The sequence below is a fragment of the Ciconia boyciana genome, chromosome 19 (assembly GCF_034638445.1).
Source record: "Ciconia boyciana chromosome 19, ASM3463844v1, whole genome shotgun sequence".
Taxonomy (NCBI): domain Eukaryota; kingdom Metazoa; phylum Chordata; class Aves; order Ciconiiformes; family Ciconiidae; genus Ciconia; species Ciconia boyciana.
In genome coordinates this window covers 2,503,073-2,520,651 of record NC_132952.1, presented here as the reverse complement: position 1 = coordinate 2,520,651, position 17,579 = coordinate 2,503,073, and the positions used below count along the sequence as shown (strand labels likewise).

General features: G+C 62.0%; 4 protein-coding genes across 4 annotated transcripts; 3 read left to right on the top strand and 1 right to left on the bottom strand.

Moving 5' to 3' along the window:
- Nucleotides 1-1,809: 1,809 nt before the first annotated feature.
- On the bottom strand, nucleotides 1,810-3,658 carry CDA (cytidine deaminase). The gene is given in 5 exon segments (XM_072884252.1): nucleotides 1,810-1,941; nucleotides 2,607-2,664; nucleotides 2,926-3,037; nucleotides 3,365-3,547; nucleotides 3,550-3,658. Coding segments are annotated over 5 exon segments (576 nt in total). The 3' UTR covers nucleotides 1,810-1,827.
- A 2,691-nt stretch (nucleotides 3,659-6,349) lies between these two features.
- On the top strand, nucleotides 6,350-7,426 carry FAM43B (family with sequence similarity 43 member B). Its single transcript, XM_072884040.1, has one exon. It carries the CDS (start codon nucleotides 6,350-6,352, stop codon nucleotides 7,238-7,240), a length of 891 nt encoding a protein of 296 aa, XP_072740141.1. The 3' UTR covers nucleotides 7,241-7,426.
- A 1,281-nt stretch (nucleotides 7,427-8,707) lies between these two features.
- On the top strand, nucleotides 8,708-11,660 carry MUL1 (mitochondrial E3 ubiquitin protein ligase 1). Its single transcript, XM_072884195.1, has 4 exons — nucleotides 8,708-8,861; nucleotides 8,959-9,046; nucleotides 9,324-9,444; nucleotides 10,293-11,660. Exons 1-4 carry the CDS (start codon nucleotides 8,742-8,744, stop codon nucleotides 11,020-11,022), a joined length of 1,059 nt encoding a protein of 352 aa, XP_072740296.1. The 5' UTR covers nucleotides 8,708-8,741; the 3' UTR covers nucleotides 11,023-11,660.
- A 3,066-nt stretch (nucleotides 11,661-14,726) lies between these two features.
- On the top strand, nucleotides 14,727-17,055 carry CAMK2N1 (calcium/calmodulin dependent protein kinase II inhibitor 1). Its single transcript, XM_072884008.1, has 2 exons — nucleotides 14,727-15,051; nucleotides 15,711-17,055. Exons 1-2 carry the CDS (start codon nucleotides 14,892-14,894, stop codon nucleotides 15,779-15,781), a joined length of 231 nt encoding a protein of 76 aa, XP_072740109.1. The 5' UTR covers nucleotides 14,727-14,891; the 3' UTR covers nucleotides 15,782-17,055.
- The last annotated feature ends 524 nt before the right edge of the window (nucleotides 17,056-17,579 follow it).

Below are 17,579 nucleotides of genomic sequence, written 5' to 3'. Positions count from 1 at the left end.
CGGGGAGCGGGGAGCGGGGAGCGGGGAGCGGGGCCGGGCACGGCGGGGCCGGGCCGGTGCGGTGCGGGACACGGCCAGGGCACGGCCCGGTGCGTGGTGGGGCAGGGAGCAGGGCACCAGCAGCGCGCCGCCCTGGGCACGGCCAGGGCACGGCCCGGTGCGCGGCCCCGTGCACGCCAGGGCACGGCGCAGGGCGGTACCCTGGGCATGGCCTGTGCACGGCCGGGGCACGGCCCGATGCACAGCAGGGCGCAAACCGGTGCACGGTGGCGTGTAGCCAGGACACAGCCCAGTGCACGGCAGGGCATGGAGCACGGCACCGCCCTGAGCATGGCTTGCGCACGGCCAGGGCACGGCCCGCTGCGTGGTGGGGCAGGGAGCAGGGCACCAGCAACGCACCACCCTGGGCACGGCCGGGGCACGGCCCGGTGCACGGCAGGGCACGGAGCAAGGCAGTATCCTGGGCATGGTGTGTGCGTGGCCAGGGCACAGCCCGGTGCACAGCAGGGCACGGGGCAGAGCAGTACCCGGGGCATGGCTTGTGCGTGGCCAGGGCACGCAGCAGGGCACCAGCAGCGCACCGCCCTGGGCACAGCCCGGTGCACAGCAGGGCACAAACCGGTGCACGGTGGGGCATGGCCAGGACACAGCCCGGTGCACAGCAGGGCATGGAGCCTGGCACAGCCCGGCGCACGGTGGGCCACAGCCACGGCACGGCCCGGGGCAGAGCCCTGCCCTGGCGTTGCTCATGCACGACCCAGTGCGCAGCAGGGCGTGCAGCCCAGCACGGCCCGGTGCAATGCGTGGCACGGTGCGGGACACGGGTGGGCACAGCTGGGCAGGCCCGGTGCAATGCGTGGCACGGTGCGGGACACGGGTGGGCACAGCTGGGCACGGCCTGCGCACGGCCAGGGAGGGCAGGAAGGTGCTGGCTGCGTGGGCAGCGCTGCCCTGGCCACGCTCGGGGCCGTGCGTTGCACCGGGCCGTGTCCTGCCTACACGGCCAGCACCCTCCTGCCCTTCCTGGCAGCGGGGCGGCCCCGGGGCCCCGCTTCCCATTCCCTGTGATTCATCATTCGCTGCAACTGCAGGGGATAAACCAGGACTGCTTTTATTTCACGTGGGCATAGGCAGTAACGCCCAGCCCAGCGCTGGATGGGAAATGTAACGCGTTCGTTTTTCATTGTGCATAATTAAATTAATATTACAATCAGCAAACGGCATTACTCTGGAGGCAGAAAACCCTCCAGAAGCCCTCAAAACCTCCTCTCCCTCTTCATCCCCACAAACGGAAGAAAAGCAAAGAAAACAAGCTGGAGAGAAACGAGCAAAGGACACGCTCGGCATGATAACTGTCCAGTTCCAGCAAATCACCTAATCTGAATTGGCTTATTAATAACTGCTGGGGTTGATGGAGCCTTTCCTTTTTGCTTCTCATTTAGAGCTGGAGAATTCAGCATTTTTCCCAAGCAATGATTTTGGATTATTCAGGAGTGGTTTCTGTACAAACAAGCCCGAGCTTGAGCCGTGCATCAAACCCTTCTCCACCCGTGAACTTCCCCCTCGACTACAGCGATATCTGGACGCTTTTTTTCTAATAACAGGGAATTTCTACGATTTGATTTTGCCATTTCCCCGGGGCGAGGTGGGGCCGGCATCTGCAAATCAGCGCTGAATCAGAAGATGGGCGAGAGGAACGGGGAACTTAACACTATAAATGCATTTCCCATTGCATCGTCCCCAAAAAGCCGCTTACACACCGGGGAAATTGGGGAAAACCATCCTCCCCTGCTGCCGAAGGGCAAAGGCCAGTGGCAGTCGCACCACTCACACCTTCTTCAGGTCCTCGGGGCCGAAGGAGAGCGGCAGCAGCTCCTCCAGCCTCTTGACGATATAGGTGCCGTCCGCTTTGGTCAGGTAGACATCCCAGTCTGTGCCGAACTGGAGGAGAAGAGGGGGGAGAAGTGCCTGATGCAAAACCTGTGCTTGTTCCTCAGATTACTCAAATAACCCTGGTTTTTGGCTGGGTTCACGGGGAGCATCCCCCTCTATTGCATGTTTTTTGGGGCAGCTTTTCAGCATCACCTGCTCAGGCGGGTATTTTGGGCTCAGATCCTGCGTTTTTGCCCCCACAGGGTGAGCCCCAGTGCCTCCGAACCTGCCGAATCTGGCCTTCGAGCTGAGCCCCACGGCCCATTAAATATTAACCACCCAAAAACGGGCTGCAGGTGCCGGGGTGCCTGTGAGGAGGACGGAGGCGAGAGCAGGACGGGCTCCGCAGGGAGCTCGGCTTTTGCAGGAAAACTCCTGTTTTCAGGTTTGGCAGAGCCAGGGTGCCGGCTCCGGGGCTGAACTCTGCACCCAGCAGCTCACGGGAGGAATAAAACCCCCTGGGGAGGGCAAGTTAATGAATTATCACCGGGCACCCGCTCCCGTGGGACAGGGAGGAATACCCCTTCCCCAGCGGACAGTGCAATTTGAGGAGCCCAGAGCCGGCCCTGGGGCTGAGGACGGGGGGGATGCAACCCCCCCCTTTGCACCTCCTTGTGTTTTGGGGGGAGATGCCTGGGGTCAGGACAGGCGGGGACCCCCACGTGAGCCGTCACCTCTCTCATCACTTGTCTGCAGGCGCCGCAGGGCACGATGAAGTGGTCCCCCATGTCACTGCCAAAGGAGAAGGGCACAGAGCTCAGTCTTGCAGTGTGTGTGGGGGGAACACCTGCAGAAGACCTTCAGGCACCAATAAATACAGAGCCACAGCAGATTTTCCCCCCAATTCCTCCAAAAAACCATGCAAAAACCTGCCTCCCCCCCCCCAAAACGCTCGGGCTGCTGCAGCAGAAGCTGCCCCTTGGGCGCACCGGGGGTTTTCCCGCTGGCCCCCCGGCCCGTCCCTCGCCGTGCCGGCTCTCGGCACACCCTCACCTGGTGATGGCCATGGCCCTGAAGCTGGTGTGCCCCTCGGAGATGGCTTTCTGGATGGCGGTGCGCTCGGCGCACACCCCCAGGCTGTAGCAGGCATTCTCCACGTTGCACCCTGCGGGGAAGCCCCTGGCACCGTCAGCCACCCTGAACCCCTCCAGGCAATTTTTGGGGGGGGAATTTTCAAAGAAAAGCCCTTTTCCGTGCACACCGCCCTATCTCCCGCTCTCTCCAACACATTCCCCGCTTCCCCTAATTATTTCCCGTATTTTCCCATCCGCCGCGATCTTTGGCTCGCTCTGGGATGGCGGCTGCCAAGAGGCAGCCGGGGCGGAAGGGACACCAGCACCCTGTGCCAACCCCGCTGCACCCCCACGCATGGCCAAAGGGTCACGGGGGGGACCCCAAAACCCAAGGGGGGGATCACAGGGCCCTGGCTTACCGGAGAAGATCTCCCCGCCGGTGGTGAGCAGCGCAGCGCCCACCGGGAAGCGGCTGTAGGGGCAATAGGCGCAGTTTTTGGCCTCCCGGCTGCGGCGCAGCAGGAGCTGCAGGCGCTCGCCCTGGGGCTGGCCCGGGGGGGCAGCGGGGGCCGGGTGTTGCCGGCTACCCTCCATGCCTGCGCCCGCCTGGCCTGCCCGCTGACGCTGCGGTTAAATATTTCCTCGCCTGGAAAATAGGCTGGCCGGCCCCGCCGGGATAACGCCCCAGCACGCTGCCGAATGCCGGGAAGCATCCCCAGGGGCAGCCCTGACCCCCAAGGCATCGGGCTCAGGGGGTCCCGCAGCCCCTCCCTGCCTGCTGTCTCATTTTTTCCAACTTCTCCTTTTTATTTTTTACCTCTGTCCCGGCAGAGCACTTTTCCACCGCCGCCTCGGTGGTTTTTTTCCTCCCCACTTGAAAACTGGTTACGTGGCTCCACAGGAAAATGTCATTAAATCCTGGGGGAGGAACAACAGCTCCTGATCAGTGAGATCAAAAGAAATAAATTAATTTGATTGAAAATAGAAAAAAATATATATAGAGATCTATCTTACATTTTCCCAGCTCTTTTAACTACTGGCTGCTCTTTTAACTACTGGCTGCAGGGAAAGCTGGCTGAAGGCAGAGGCGATAAAAGCCCATTTGGGGATGCCCTCGTGCCGCTCGAGCCCAAATTTGGTTCGGCTGGTGCTTCCGTGGGACTCAGCCCACGTGGGGTAAAGGAATCCTGGGATGCCGGGCTGATCAGCAAATTGCTCTTTAATTAAAGATATCTCTTCTTTTCCCCTTGCTGGAGGAGCTTAATGCCCCATTTTCTGGCTGCAAGGACGGGTGTCACGGCCCCCTCTGATTTATCACTGGGATTTTTGTCCAGTTTGCTGGATTTTGGGAGGATTTTGATCTTACCCACCGGTTTTGCCAGCAAATCTTGGCACTGGGTCGCTGCTGACAAGCCAGGACGCGGCACCCGAATTGGCAGCAGCCCCTGATGTGGCGTAAATGCCGGGAGCTGAGAACAGAGCGCGGGGCAGCAAGAGGACCACAGGCACCCCGAGAAATCAAAGCCGGGATGCTGAGATCAGTATTGTCCCAGGGGGGATAACCGGGCAACCCTCCTTCCTCGTGCTGTACAGGTGCTTGTTCACCCTGGAACCTAATGACAACAGTTAGCTACTTGCAAGGGCAGCCAGTCAAGGCAATAGGCAGCTAGAGGAGGGATTGGCAGCCCTGAATCAGCTCAGAGCCTTTTTCAGCTTTCAAAGTGCAAATCCTGGTTGTTTTCCCATCTAAAATGGGCCGCAGATGCTCCTGTGGCCCCCACCCCCTTACGTGGCACGATCCCCCCCAAAACCTGGGAGAGAAAAGGAAAATCAGCCCCAGGGCAGCCTTGTGGGAGGCACCATGGGAGCAGACCGGAGCAGGGAGACCCCCCCTCCTAAACAATGTGGGATCTGTAAATAAAGGAGCTTTTGGGGAGAGTTTAAACCTGTCCTGTCAACATGAACGCCGAGGAATTAAATAAAGAGTCCTCACCTCTGTCCATGAGGGCGAGAACAGAAATAACGAGAGAGAGAGGCTGGCCACCTCCCCGAAACCATCCTCATGCCGGGAGCAAACCACACACCCCAAGCTGCAGCAGAAAAGCCAAAAAACCACACAAACTCATGCATTTCTGTATTATTTTGGCTGCAAAAACCTACGAGGCTGCTGAGGCCGCGACAGCGAGAAGAGTGGGGCCGGTGCTGCCTGCCTGCGAAGCAGCTATTTTAAGGTTGCAGTTGCTTCGCTCAAACCGTAGAAAAGCTGGGAAGCTGCTGGGAAATGGCTTCCCGCTCCCTGCAACACCCCACTCGGGTTTTCCTCCCCAAGTGGACTAAAACTGGGGGCACACGCTGTTATTTTACCCCTTTCTCCTCCCCGTTTTTCAATCCCAAGGCAGCCGGAGCATCTTTGTGGGTCCCCCCACTGCACCCACAAGAGGCCCCAAGGTGGTAAAAAAAAAAGGTGGAAATCAGGGTTTGAGCCAATGGAGCTGAATCCTGAAAAGCTGCAGACTCCACTGTGGGGCTGAAATCTCACACGCTCCCCAGAAATCCCCCCCAGGCTGTGCCACGGGGAACCATTTCATTTTCCCCGGAGAGAAGCCATCCCCGGGCCTCCGCCGGAGTTAAAAGCAACAGGTTAAAAGCCAAAAGCTCAGCCCAAGAGGAGCAGCGAGGAGGTCTGGCTGGCTTGGAAATAATGGGGAAAAAATGGGGTTTCTGGAGAAAAAAATGCCAGCAAACCCACAGGATCTGCAAACCCCGGCGCACCTCCTCGTGCAACGCTCAGGTTCGGGGAAAAAGCCCCTCTTTTCTCGTGCCAGGGTCAGGAGCCGACATCTGACCCTCCCAAAAATCATCCCTCCGGGTCCTGCCCTAATTTCCCCCCACGCGGGTGGGCTCTGGCACTGGGGGTCCGGCCGCTGCATGGTGGTGGTGGGGGGGTGTCTTTATTTTACCAGCATCTTTATTTCCCTGCCCGAGCACGAAGCGAGCGCGCGTCCGGTGGCGTGCACGGTGGCGGGGGGAGTCTGCCGGCGGCTCCCCGCGTGCTCGGGGCCGGGGCGATGCAGCATCGCGGGGAGGTGGAGCAGCCCACGGAGAGCTGCGTCCCCGCAGCCGCCGTCGCTCCCGCAGCAGGCGCAGGCAGCAGTCGGAGCGCAGCGGCTCCTCGGCCGAGCGGCTCCGCGTCCTCCGTGGGCTGACGGCATCGGATCCGGCAGCTGCATCCCACCGTGCCAGGGTAGGGGCATCCCCCCCTGGGTGGGGGGGGGGGGGGTGCGGAGACACCCCCCAGCCAGCTTTGGGGTCCGGGGCAGGGGGGTCCATCTGCTCGCAGATCGGTGGGGCCGGGATTAGCGGAGGCGTGCGGGGCGGCCGGGGGGCCCCTCGGCGGAGCGGAGATGCTGCCCTGGCGCCGGAGCAAGTTCGTGCTGGTGGAAAACGAACGTAAGTGCAAAGGCAAGAGCTTGGGGCCGGGGCTGAGCTACGCTGCGTTGCTGGCCGGCTTCCTGCGCTCCTGCCCGGACCTCCTGCCCGACTGCCCGCTCGAGCGGCTGGGCAGCGTCTTCCGTGGCAAACGCCAGAAAGTGGAGCTGAACAAGGAGGACCCGACGTACACGGTGCGGTACCTGGGCAATGCCGTCACCCTGCACGCCAAGGGCGAGGGCTGCACGGAGGAGGCGGTGGGCAAGATCTGGGCTAAGAGCGACGCGGGGGCCGGCGGGGCCAAGATGAAGCTGACATTGGGGCCCCAAGGCATCCGTATGACCCCCTGCGAGAAGGGAGCCCGCCGGCCGGGCCACGCGTACCTCCTGCACCGCATCACCTACTGCGCCGCCGACCGCCGGCACCCAAAGGTCTTCGCCTGGGTTTACCGGCACCAGGTGAAGAACAAGGCGGTGGTGCTGCGCTGCCACGCCGTCCTGGTGTCCAAAGCCGACAAGGCACGTGCCATGGCCCTGCTCCTCTACCAGACCTCCGCCTCCGCCTTCAACGAGTTCAAGCGCCTCAAGAGGCAGAACGATTTCCGCCATGTCCAGCAGCAGCTCCTGGGCGATGCCATCGTCCCCTTGGTGCCCCTCCGCAGGCTGCTCAACGCCAAGTGTCCCTACCGCCCGCCCGCCGAGAGGGCCCGCTGCGCCCCCCGCCTCAGCTCCATCCTGGAGGAGGAGGAGGAAGAGGCCTTCGGCACCGGGGCACCCCGGGGGGACGGCGGTCCCGCCGCCGTGCTGCGGCTGGCCAGGGAGATGCGGGGCTGCAGCCTGCGCGGCCCCCGGCCCCCGGCGTGCTGAGCAGCAGTGGCGGGTCACCCCGTTTTGGGGATGAGGTGCCCTCCCTGCGCCCCAAGCCGAAGTCGGACCCTCCTCGGGGACAAATCTGGACGAGACGGCGGCTTCGTTTGCAAGGAAGACCCCGGGGGGGGTGGGCTTGCACCTCGGGGACCCCCCGGCCCCCACACACGAACCCACTCTCGTGCCTCCTCCGCGGCGGCCATAATAAAGTTAATGTGTGTTTTCTGCAGTGTAACGGCGCCTGTGTCTCGCCTGGACTGAGCCCTGGCAAACGGGAGAGGAAGAGTTAAGCTCGGCACCGAGGCAGTTTTGGGGGGTTTATAGCGAATTTACCCCTCGCTAGGGAAGCCAAGCCGGGGGGGGGCTGCGGGGTCCCCGGTGCTTTCTGCACCCTCCCTGCGGCACCAAGGTTTGGCGAGAGCTGCTCCGCGTAGTCATGGCAACTCGGTTTTTTAAATATAGAGCTGGGGGGGCCACAAGGCTGCCCGTGCCGGGGAGGCTGCGATGGGGGTTTGGCCCCTCGGGTCCCCAGCGGAGAGTGGGGCTTGCCTGCATCCCGCACTGCCCACCCCAAAAGCAGCGCCGAGGCCCTGCACGTGAACAATTTACCCCAAAATTACTATTTTTTTCCTCCCCTTTTGCTGCTTTCCCAGAATAAGCAACGGCAAGGGGATAGGTGGGGGGAGCAGGGCCTCGTCCCCCCCCAGCACAGAGCCGGCAGGGACCTGCCAGCCTGGCCGCAGCCCTGCATGGGGTGTGGGAGAAGGACCCCACAAAATGGGGCTGGGGGCTGCATCCCCACAGGCTCCATGCTGAGCCGTGTCCTCGCAGTGGGGGGGCCCTTTGGGGCCGTCGGGTGCTGCTGCCCCACACCCTGGTGAGGGGGTGTAAGCAACCCCCCCCAAGGGTGCTGTAGGGCTGGGGTTTGGGCAGATCCCCCTGCTCCAGCCCAGGGGGCACAGGCTTTGGCCTGACACCCCCCAAGATTTGGGGGGATTTGGGCTGCCCCCCCCACCAGGCCCTGGAGGGGGGGGTGGGGGCACTGGGGATGCTCCCCCCGGGCCCTGGGAGCATTAGGATCTGGGCCCCGCTACCGATATCCTGAGGGGTGGCTGGGATTTGGGCTAATCCCCCCCAAGGCCTTGTGGGGCCGGGGTTTGGCCTCCCCCCAAGACCCCCGGGGAGGCTGGGACCTGTCCTGCCTCCCCCAAGGCCCCGGGGCTGGGATTCACCCCCACTAAGGCCCCGTGGGGCCGGGATCCGGCCGGCCTTTCCCCTCCCAGGCCCCGTGGGGCTGGGATGTGGGCTCCCCCGCCCCCCAACAAGGCCCTGGAGGGGGTCAGGGCCCTTCGGGCCGGCCGGGGCCCCCCTCCCGCCCCGAGCGGCGGCCCGGCGGACCGCGTCTCGATGGTCGCGGTGCCGCCCGCCAGAGCGTCGCGGGGTACGTCATCACTCGGCGCCGGCGGACGGTTGCCGCGGTAACGGCGCGACAGCGGCGGCGATGGAGGGCGGCGGGCGGCCCTCGGCCGTGCAGGCCGCGCTGCTGGCCGCCAGCACCGCCCTCACCGCCCTGGTCTACTCCGTCTACCGGCAGAAGGCCCGCGTCGCCCGCGGCCTCGAGGTGGGTGCGAGGGGCCCCGGGCGGCGCGCAAGGGCCCGGGCCCGGACCGCGGCCTGGTCCCGGCGGCTGAGCCGCGGCCTCCGTTTCCTCCCCGCAGGGCGCCAGGAGGGTCCGGCTGGACGGGGACCTGCGGGCGGTGCTGCTGGAGGCGCCGGGGCGCTGCGTCCCCTACGCGGTCATCGAAGGTAGGGGCAGGGCCCAAAGCTGGGGCAGTGGGCCCGCATCCTCGCCCCAACCGCCCCCTCGCCGGGTGGGTTTCACCCCCAGCCCCGCGGTTCTGCTCCCGTCAGCTCATCTCCCCCCCGTCAGGCAGCCACTGGCTATCCTGACGGCTCAAAACACGAGCTCTCGGCTCTCCAGCCCCCTGTCTCGTTCAGATACCGCTCGTACTCGCTGTACGCAATCAGAAACGGAGCAGAAAATTAACGAGCACCTCACACGTGTGTCGGATTTGTCTTTCAGGCGTGGTGCGGTCCGTTAAGGAGACCCTGAGCAGCCAGTTTGTGGAGAACTGCAAGGGCGTCATTCAGAGGCTGACGCTGCAGGAGCATAAGATGGTGTGGAACCGAACAACCCACCTCTGGTACGTGCCCGGCGCCCACGAACGTCCGGCTTTCAGACAGGCTGAGGTGCCCTTGGAGGGCCTGACACGCTGAAATGACTTCAGGCGTGGCCAAGGTGACCAAGGTGCCCCAGACCTGAACCGCACAGTGGCCCCGTTAAGCTGCCGAAATGGGGCACGTCTGGCTCTTTTCAGGGCTGTAGCCTTTCAGAGTTTTATAGGGGTTTTATACAGAGTTTTATAGATGACAAACACGTAGAGTAACCCAACATGGGCAGAGCAGTTATCAGCAGCCCCACGTTGTTGTTACGGAGGTGGCCACAGGATGGTATTGCCCGACCAAAACGACACCTTCAAAACAGAAATTCAGTTGGATTTGGGCAATACCTGCACCCAGGGGACCTGAGGATGGTCCTGAGAGCAGCCTGGCCCACGAGAGCTGCTGAAATGAGAGCACGGCGACGCTCTTCGAGCCTCAGCTAATTGGATAACGCTTATCAAATTTGCGTGCGTGACAGGCAAGCGCTTCTCCTCACAAGGCGGTTTCTGGCAGCCAGGAACACCACAGGGAGATGAGGGGGAATTAGGTGGGCTGAAGCACTCTCCTGGTGACAGCGGAAGCCCACGCTACTTCTGCAGGGACTGCAGAAGAGTTGAGGTGAAGGCGGAGGGCCCTCGTGCGCACCCAGACGGTGCCGCGAGGGGAGAAGCGCCGCTCTCCAGTGAGTCCCACCCAGATAAACTTGGCTCAGGACAGGTGACAGCTGGCAGTACCCAAAAATGGCAGGTCAGCCCAGGCGGTGTTTCCCTGCCGGCCTCAGGGGAAGCGCTAACGCTTGCGTTTGCTTTATCCCTTTCTCCTTCCCCAGGAACGACTACGAGAAGATCATCCACCAGAGAACCAACACCACTCCCTTCGACCTGGTCCCTCAGGAGGAAGGCGTCGGCGTCACCGTCAGGGTGATGAAGCCGCTGGACGCCGCCGAGCTCAGCCTGGAGACGGTGTACGAGAAATTTCATCCCTCCGTCCAGTCCTTCACCGATGTCATCGGCCATTACATCAGCGGAGAGCGCCCGAAGGGCATTCAGGAGACGGAGCAGATGCTGAAGGTGGGCACGGTGCTGACGGGCGTGGGAGAGCTGGTCCTGGATAACACCACGATCAAGCTGCAGCCCCCGAAGCAGGGCATGCCCTACTACCTGAGCGGCGTGGATTTCGACTCCTTGCTGCAGAAACAAGAATCGAACGTCCGGTTCTGGAAAATCCTGACCGTCGTTTTCGGTTTTGCCACCTGCGCCGTCCTGTTCTTCATCCTACGGAAGCAATACCGGCATCACCGAGAGAGGCGGCACCTCAAGCAAATGCAGGATGAATTCCGGCAGGCCCAGGAGCGCCTGATGCGCGAAATGAACGTGGAGGGCGGAGAGACGCTCAAAAACGCCTGCGTCATCTGCTTGAGCAACACCAAATCCTGCGTCTTCCTGGAGTGCGGGCACGTTTGCTCGTGCAGCGAGTGCTACCGGGCTCTCCCCAAGCCCAAAAGCTGCCCGATCTGCAGGCAGGCCATCTCCAGGGTGGTTCCCTTATACAACAGTTAAATTTCTGTGGCCGGGGGGAGCTTTTGGCATTAAAGCTGCCTCTCGCAAAGGGGTTTTCTCACCTCGCTGCTTGGGTGGTTGATTTTGGGGAAGGGGAGGGAGCTTGAGTGAGCAGGGTGCTTCGACTGGGGCACAGAGCCGGGTCTTCGAAGGCGACGGTCCAGCTGATCAGGGCTCACATCGCGCTCCGGAGGGTTTCGGGGCAGGAGACGAGGAGTCCTCGCGAAGGGCACGGCGCTCAGCTAGGAGACGCAGTTTCAAGCTCTTCTGTTAAGAGTCGGACTCTCGGGGTTGGCATCACGGTTTACTGAGCCTGCGGTCCCTTACCCGGCTTATAAAAACGTTGTGGGGGGGGAAAAAAAAAAGATGTATTACAGCTTCTCGGAGGCTGCAGGATTCGGGCGAAGCTGCCACCTAGCTCAGGTGCTGACGGAGCAGGGACTGACGGAGCAGGGAGGGCTTTCAGAGAGCTTGTACGGCGGTTTGTGTGAACACAAGTAATTTTGTGATCATCCGCAAAAGCAGTTTGTGACCGTATCACGCTGGGATGCGAGAACAGGGAGGTGAAAACGCTGTGGGTGATTTCTGCACTTGGCTTGAGCTGGGATAAAAAAACCCTGGGATGTAAAGTAATAAAATAGGATGAAAAGTGTGTTTGTCTTGGATCGTTACGTCACCCTGAGGGGGGTGAGGGGGTCTGCTGCCCCTCTGCGCTCCCTGGGGTGTACACGCTGCGCCGATGAACACCGGAGGAATGTAAATCGCTGTCCCGAGCAGTGATCGAGGTCGGGGTAAGGGGGGTGGGATCCGGTCCCTCTGCACTGCATCCCACACCGGTTGTGACAGACACCGCTGTCCCCTCGCCTGCAACGCAGGCGGTACCAAAACCCCAAACTTTCACACCGAAGAGGAGAATTCCCTTCCCCGACTCCCCCGTTTTGCCATAAATCACGTACGGTAACTGCACCCGAGAGGGTTAACGCACCCAAAGCAATGCTTCAGTTAACGTTTGCTGTGGAGGGCAACGAGTTTTCGATTAGAGAAGCACAGGGGCAGGGCGGGGGAGCCCCTGTTTTGGGAGCCTGGAGTAGGAACAGTCAAAAACCCCAGGACTGAAGCAGCCCCCGGGATTTGGGGGAAGACCCCGCGCTCCGACTGATGCCTGCAGGCAGGCAGAGCCGCTCGCGTCCCCCTGAGGGGTCCCCGTGCCCCGGCACATTGAAAAAGAAATAGTTTTCCATCGACTGCCAGGAAAAATGGTGAATTTAACAAGGAAACGGGTTATTTCCTCGTTAAATGTTAACCAGGCTGGTCGGGCAGCGTCCGAAGGCCGCTGTGGTTGCACGGCACAAAACCACCGGCTTAATTTCCCCGCCGGCCCGAGGAGCGGGGCCTTGGGCAGCCCCAGCGCCGGGAAGGGCCGCATCCAGCCTGCCTGCCAGCTGTAGATGGCGGTGGCTGCCCGCCGCAGCGAGGCTGCCTGCCTGCACGCTGCTGCCGGCAGGAAAAGCCAGAATCCCAGCGGGAAAAGCCAGACTCCAGCCCGCTGGTAGAGACATCGCTCCTCCGATCGCGGTTATCGCCCTGCCTTGCCCTTCGCGCCCTTCTGCTGCTGCCAGAAAATAAAGTCTCCTTTTATCAGCGGCTCAAAGTGCATCGCGTTAAAAAAAAAACCACAAGAAACCCCCAAGACTTTCCCCGAGGGATCGGCTCTGCCAAATCACGCACCAAACGCTGCCATCTTCCCAAGAGTGTGGATTTCAGATCCAGACCGGCTGAGACCCCGTCTCCTTTTCTTAAAAGTAATTTTCTGCTGTAAAAATCATATTGAGAGGCTTTTTTATTTTGGCTGTTACTGCCTATCACTCCCTGCACCATATCAAGGCTTTGCCTTTCCCTCCCCGGCTGCAGTTTCTGGGGGACCAACCACCTCAAAAAGCCTTGTCCCCTCGACGGGGACAGCGGGGAGGTCACCCCCCCTCAGGCGGACCGGTGCAGGATGCGGCCTCGAGCCTCGGCGTTTTCCCCAGGGAACAGAACCATCATGCGAAGGCTAAAAATACGCTTTTGGGGGGGCTGTGCTTTCCCCGTTACCTTTCGCCTCCTGGTTTCAAGCTTTCCCCCGTGATATCTCAGGCGTAGATGCAACCTTATGTAAGGAGCTGACAGCTCGGGGGTGTGCGGGGGTGCGCGGGAGAGGGGCTCACACGGCTCCCGGAGCTGAGGATTTCAGCAGACGAGGGGTTTGGAGATGGGAGCAGCCCCGGGGGCAGCATGCCCCGGCCCCAGCGTTGCAGGGCACCCTGTCCTTCCCGTGCCCCCGTCCTGCTCAGCCCCAAAATGAGCCGGGCTCCTGCTTCTGGAGGAATCCGCTGGCAGAGGTGTTGTAACCCAACCTTGCGCAAATGGGTTTTTTGCTGCCATCCCCACTGTCCCCCCGACTCCGCTTTGCAGGGGATGCACCAGGGGTGCACCAGGGGTGCCTGACCCCCCCCACGTAGCTGCGGTCTTCCCCAGAACGGTAGCCCCAGCCTTCCCATCGCCTCTTGGCCAGGCTGGGAAATAACCCCAATGGCCTGTGCTGCTGCAGCGAGGCCGTGGGGAAGACTCCTCGGAAAGCTCGCAGCGACCCAAAAGCCCTCCCGCAGTCCCCGGGGAAAGGCTTGTGCAGGGACACGTCCTGGGGACCGACAGCCAAGTGCGCCCAGATCGAGTCCCTGCCTCACAGCCCCCCACGAAGTGCCAGAGGCCCCGCGACCGCTTATTTCGGCTGGGCTCCCCAGGGCAGCTGTGGGGCAGCTCCGGGCTCAGCAGGGATGCTGCAGAGCAGCTCTGAGCTCCCCAGATGTGGCTATGGGGCAGCCTAGGCTCCCTGGATGTGGCTGTGGGGCAGCCTGGGCTCCCCAGGGATGCTGTGGGGCAGCTCCAGGCTCCCCGGTAGTGGCTGTGGGGCAGCCTGGGCTCACTGGGAGTTGCTGTAGGGCGGGTCCAGGCTCTACAGGGGTACTGTGGGGCACCCCGGGGATGCTGTGGGGCAGCTCCAGGCTCCTTGGGGATGCTCTGGGGCAGCTCGGCTCTCCCCCAGAAGTGGCTGCGGGGCAGCTCCAGGCTCCTTGGGGATGCTCTGGGGCAGCTCGGCTCTCCCCCAGAAGTGGCTGCGGGGCAGCTCCAGGCTCCTTGGGGATGCTCTGGGGCAGCTCGGCTCTCCCCCAGAAGTGGCTGCGGGGCAGCTCCGGGCTCCTCAAAGTGCTGTGGGGCAGCCTGGGCTCGCCGGGGGTTGCTGCAGGGCAGCTTCGGGTCCCCCGGGGACGCTGCGGGGCAGCTCGGGGCACCCTAGGGATGCTGCGGGGCAGCTGCGGGCTCCCCAGAGACGGCTGCGGGGCAGCCCCGGGGATCCCCGGGGATGCTGCGGGGCAGCTCCGGGCCCGCCGGGGACGCTGCGGGCTCCCCGGAGTGCTGGGGGGCAGCCTAGGCTCGCCGGGGGTTGCTGTAGGGCAGCTCCGGGTTCCCCAGGGATGCTGCGGGGCAGCTCCGGGCCCCCCGGGGCCGCGGCGGGGCAGGCCGGTGGGGCAGCCCCGGGGATCCCCGGGGTGCGTGGGGCAGCCCGCCGGGGGCGGTGCCGCTGCCGGGGGCCGTGCCGCGCCCGCCCCGTCCCGCCCGGTCCCGCCCCCCGCTCCTCTATCGCCGCCGCCGCCGGAGCCGCCGCCGCCGCCGCAGCCGCGGAGCCGCCAGCAGCGCCGGGCCGGGCCGGGATGTGACGGGGCGGCCGCCCCGCGCCCCGCTGCGCCGCTGCCCCGGGCCCGCGGGCCCCGCGCCCCGGGAGGCTGTCGGGGGGCGGCGGCGGCGGCGGGCCCCCCCCCGCCGCCCCCATGTCGGAGGGGCCGCCCTACGGCGAGGGGCAGCTGGCGGGGGACGCGGCCGTGGGGCAGCTGCCCTTCCCCGTCCGCCTCCGAGGCCCCGACGGCCTCCTCGCCGGCGGGCAGGGCAAGCGGCCGCCCAAGCTGGGGCAGATCGGCCGCAGCAAGAGAGGTGGGTGCCGGCGGGACCCTCCCCGGGGACGGGGCACCGGGGAGCGGGGAGCGGCCCCGGGGACGGGGCGCGGGGCACCGGGCAGCCCGCGGGATGTCGGGCGCCGTGTCCCAGGGACCTTCTCCGGGGCGCTGGGCTGCGGGGACCTTCCCCGGGGACGGGGCGTCGCGCCCCGGGCACTTCGCCGGAGCGTAGGGCGGGAGGGACCTTGCCCAGGGGCCGGGCACCGTGCCCCGGGCACCTTCCCCAGGCTGCAGGGCAGCAGGTACCTTCCCTGGGGACAGGGCACTGTGCCCTGGGGACCATCCCCGGGGTGTAGAGGAGAAGGGACCTCCCTTGGGGACAAGGCACCCTGCCCAGGCACTTTGCCGGGGCGTAGGTACCTTCCCCAGGGACGGGGCACCAGGCACCGTGCCGGGGTGCAGGGTACCGGGGACCCTCCCCAGGGACGGGGCACGGGGCACCCCGCGGAGCGTCGGGCATCGTGCACCGGGTACCGGTTCCCCTCTGGGGCACCGTGCCGGCTTTGCTGCCGGCCACACCAGGGCTGCGGACCCCCCCAAACCCACCCCAGGGTGCCCACCACCCCAGGGTGACCTTGGGCGAGGGGAGCACGCGGCAGCGTATTCATGACGGTTATGTTTTTTTCTGCTTTCCAGTGGTTATTGAAGATGATAGAATCGATGATGTGCTGCAAAATCTCTCGGAAAAGGCCCCTCCTGGTGTTTAAAGCCTGCCTGGGGACCCTCTGCTGAAGCCGGGGGGGGCTGGGGGGGTCGGTTTACAACGGCACAGGTTATCGGCAAAAAATAAAAGCCCCACAACGCCGCAGCGACCGCGCCGAGCAAGCACTTGGAGAGCCGTCCTCGCCAGCCTGCAATCCCCACCGCACAGCAGCACATCCTGCCCTCCAGGAGACGCGCGGAGGGGAAGGCGGCGAGCGAGACAAAGCCCAACGACAAATAAAAAATTTATAATAAATAAATAAAAAATAATTGGAAAAATAATCACCTGCTCCGAAACCCCCGCCCCAACCCGCCGACACGAGGGATGAACGGAGGCATCGTGCCGCGGCTCTGAATTACTTGCGATTTCTTTTCTCGGTCCGATGAACCTTGCACCACGCTAGATCGGGGGGTAAGAGGAGAGGGGGCAGCGGAAGACGGGGGGCCAGCCCCTGGGGTCTCCCCCCAGCCAGGGTTGTTCCCAGTGGGTACCTTGTTTACATTATTTAATCTTGCAAAAATGAATCCGTGCACTTGGATGTACCATGCTACCCCCTTCCTTATGATTTTTTTTTTATGTTGATGTCTTTGGATGTTAGAAAATGATATAAAATATATATATATTTCATTTTAGTCATGTTTTAAGGTTCTCGAGGGGAAAAACAAACTTTTATAAAGGAAAGGCCTAGAGGAAGAATTGCTGGTTTATTTTTTAAAGCTTGTACTTCTTGGTTGCTGTGAGCAAAGGGACAGATTTTATATGTACGGGGGGGCGGGGGGACGCTCGGCTTTTCTATCTACCATGCAGTCTGTAGTGTGGGTGATCTTGTTTGGTTGGTTTTTTTTTTTTTTCTTATATTGTGGCAGTTTCCTCTCTTTAATAGACTGTATTAAAAAAAAAATATAAAAAAATCTAATGTGATCACAAGAGTGCCAAACACTTGGAGATGCCGGAGGGCAGCGATTCCCTCCCTGAGTCGAGCAGCACTCGGGGCTTTCTGCTCTTTCTAGGGCTCGGTCGATCTCTCGTGGGGTTTTCTTTGACTTCTCTTTTCTAATCTTTCTTTTTAACTATTTTGCATGACGTGCATAAAAAAAAAGAGGAAAAAAAAAAAGCGCCTCTTGTGTGAGGGCTTGGTTTCTTGTTTCTGTTTGCGACTCTGACTGACAGACCTCAAGGCAGGTTTGCTTTCCTCCTTTTCTTAAATATTGTGTATGTTGCACTTTTATCCACTACACAGGGCTATTTCTGCAATGTCCAAATAAAAAGGAAAATGAAACAAAATGGAAAAAAATTAAATAAATGCAGATCTGCCGTGCTTTCCCGTGTGAGCATCCCTCCCCGTCCACCTAAATAATGCCAGAAATAACCAAGGAAAACCTCGCCGCTCTCTGGCACGGACCCCCCGCGACCTGAATAATTAATTATAATTAATATTTATTTATGGGATTTTTTTGGTTTTTGATGGGAAAACACCTCTGGGGCACAGATTTCATGGAAAAATTCAACATGAGGTCCCGAAAGCAGCTGCTGGGGATGGAGACCCAAAAAGGCGTCCATCCCCTTCGCTGCTGGGAAAGCCTGCAGAAAATGGGGATTTTTATCCCAGCATCGCCTCCCTCCCCACCAAAACTCAAATCCCGGCCGATTCCCTGCAACCGCTGCCGTTAATCATTGCCCAGGAGCGGGGCAGCGTTAATAAGAGCCATTATAGCTCCCGCCTGCGCGACCGAGGGCACGAGCAAACCTGTGTGCCGGGGGAAGAAAATAATCACGCCAGGGGAAATGGGTCCCCGGGATGG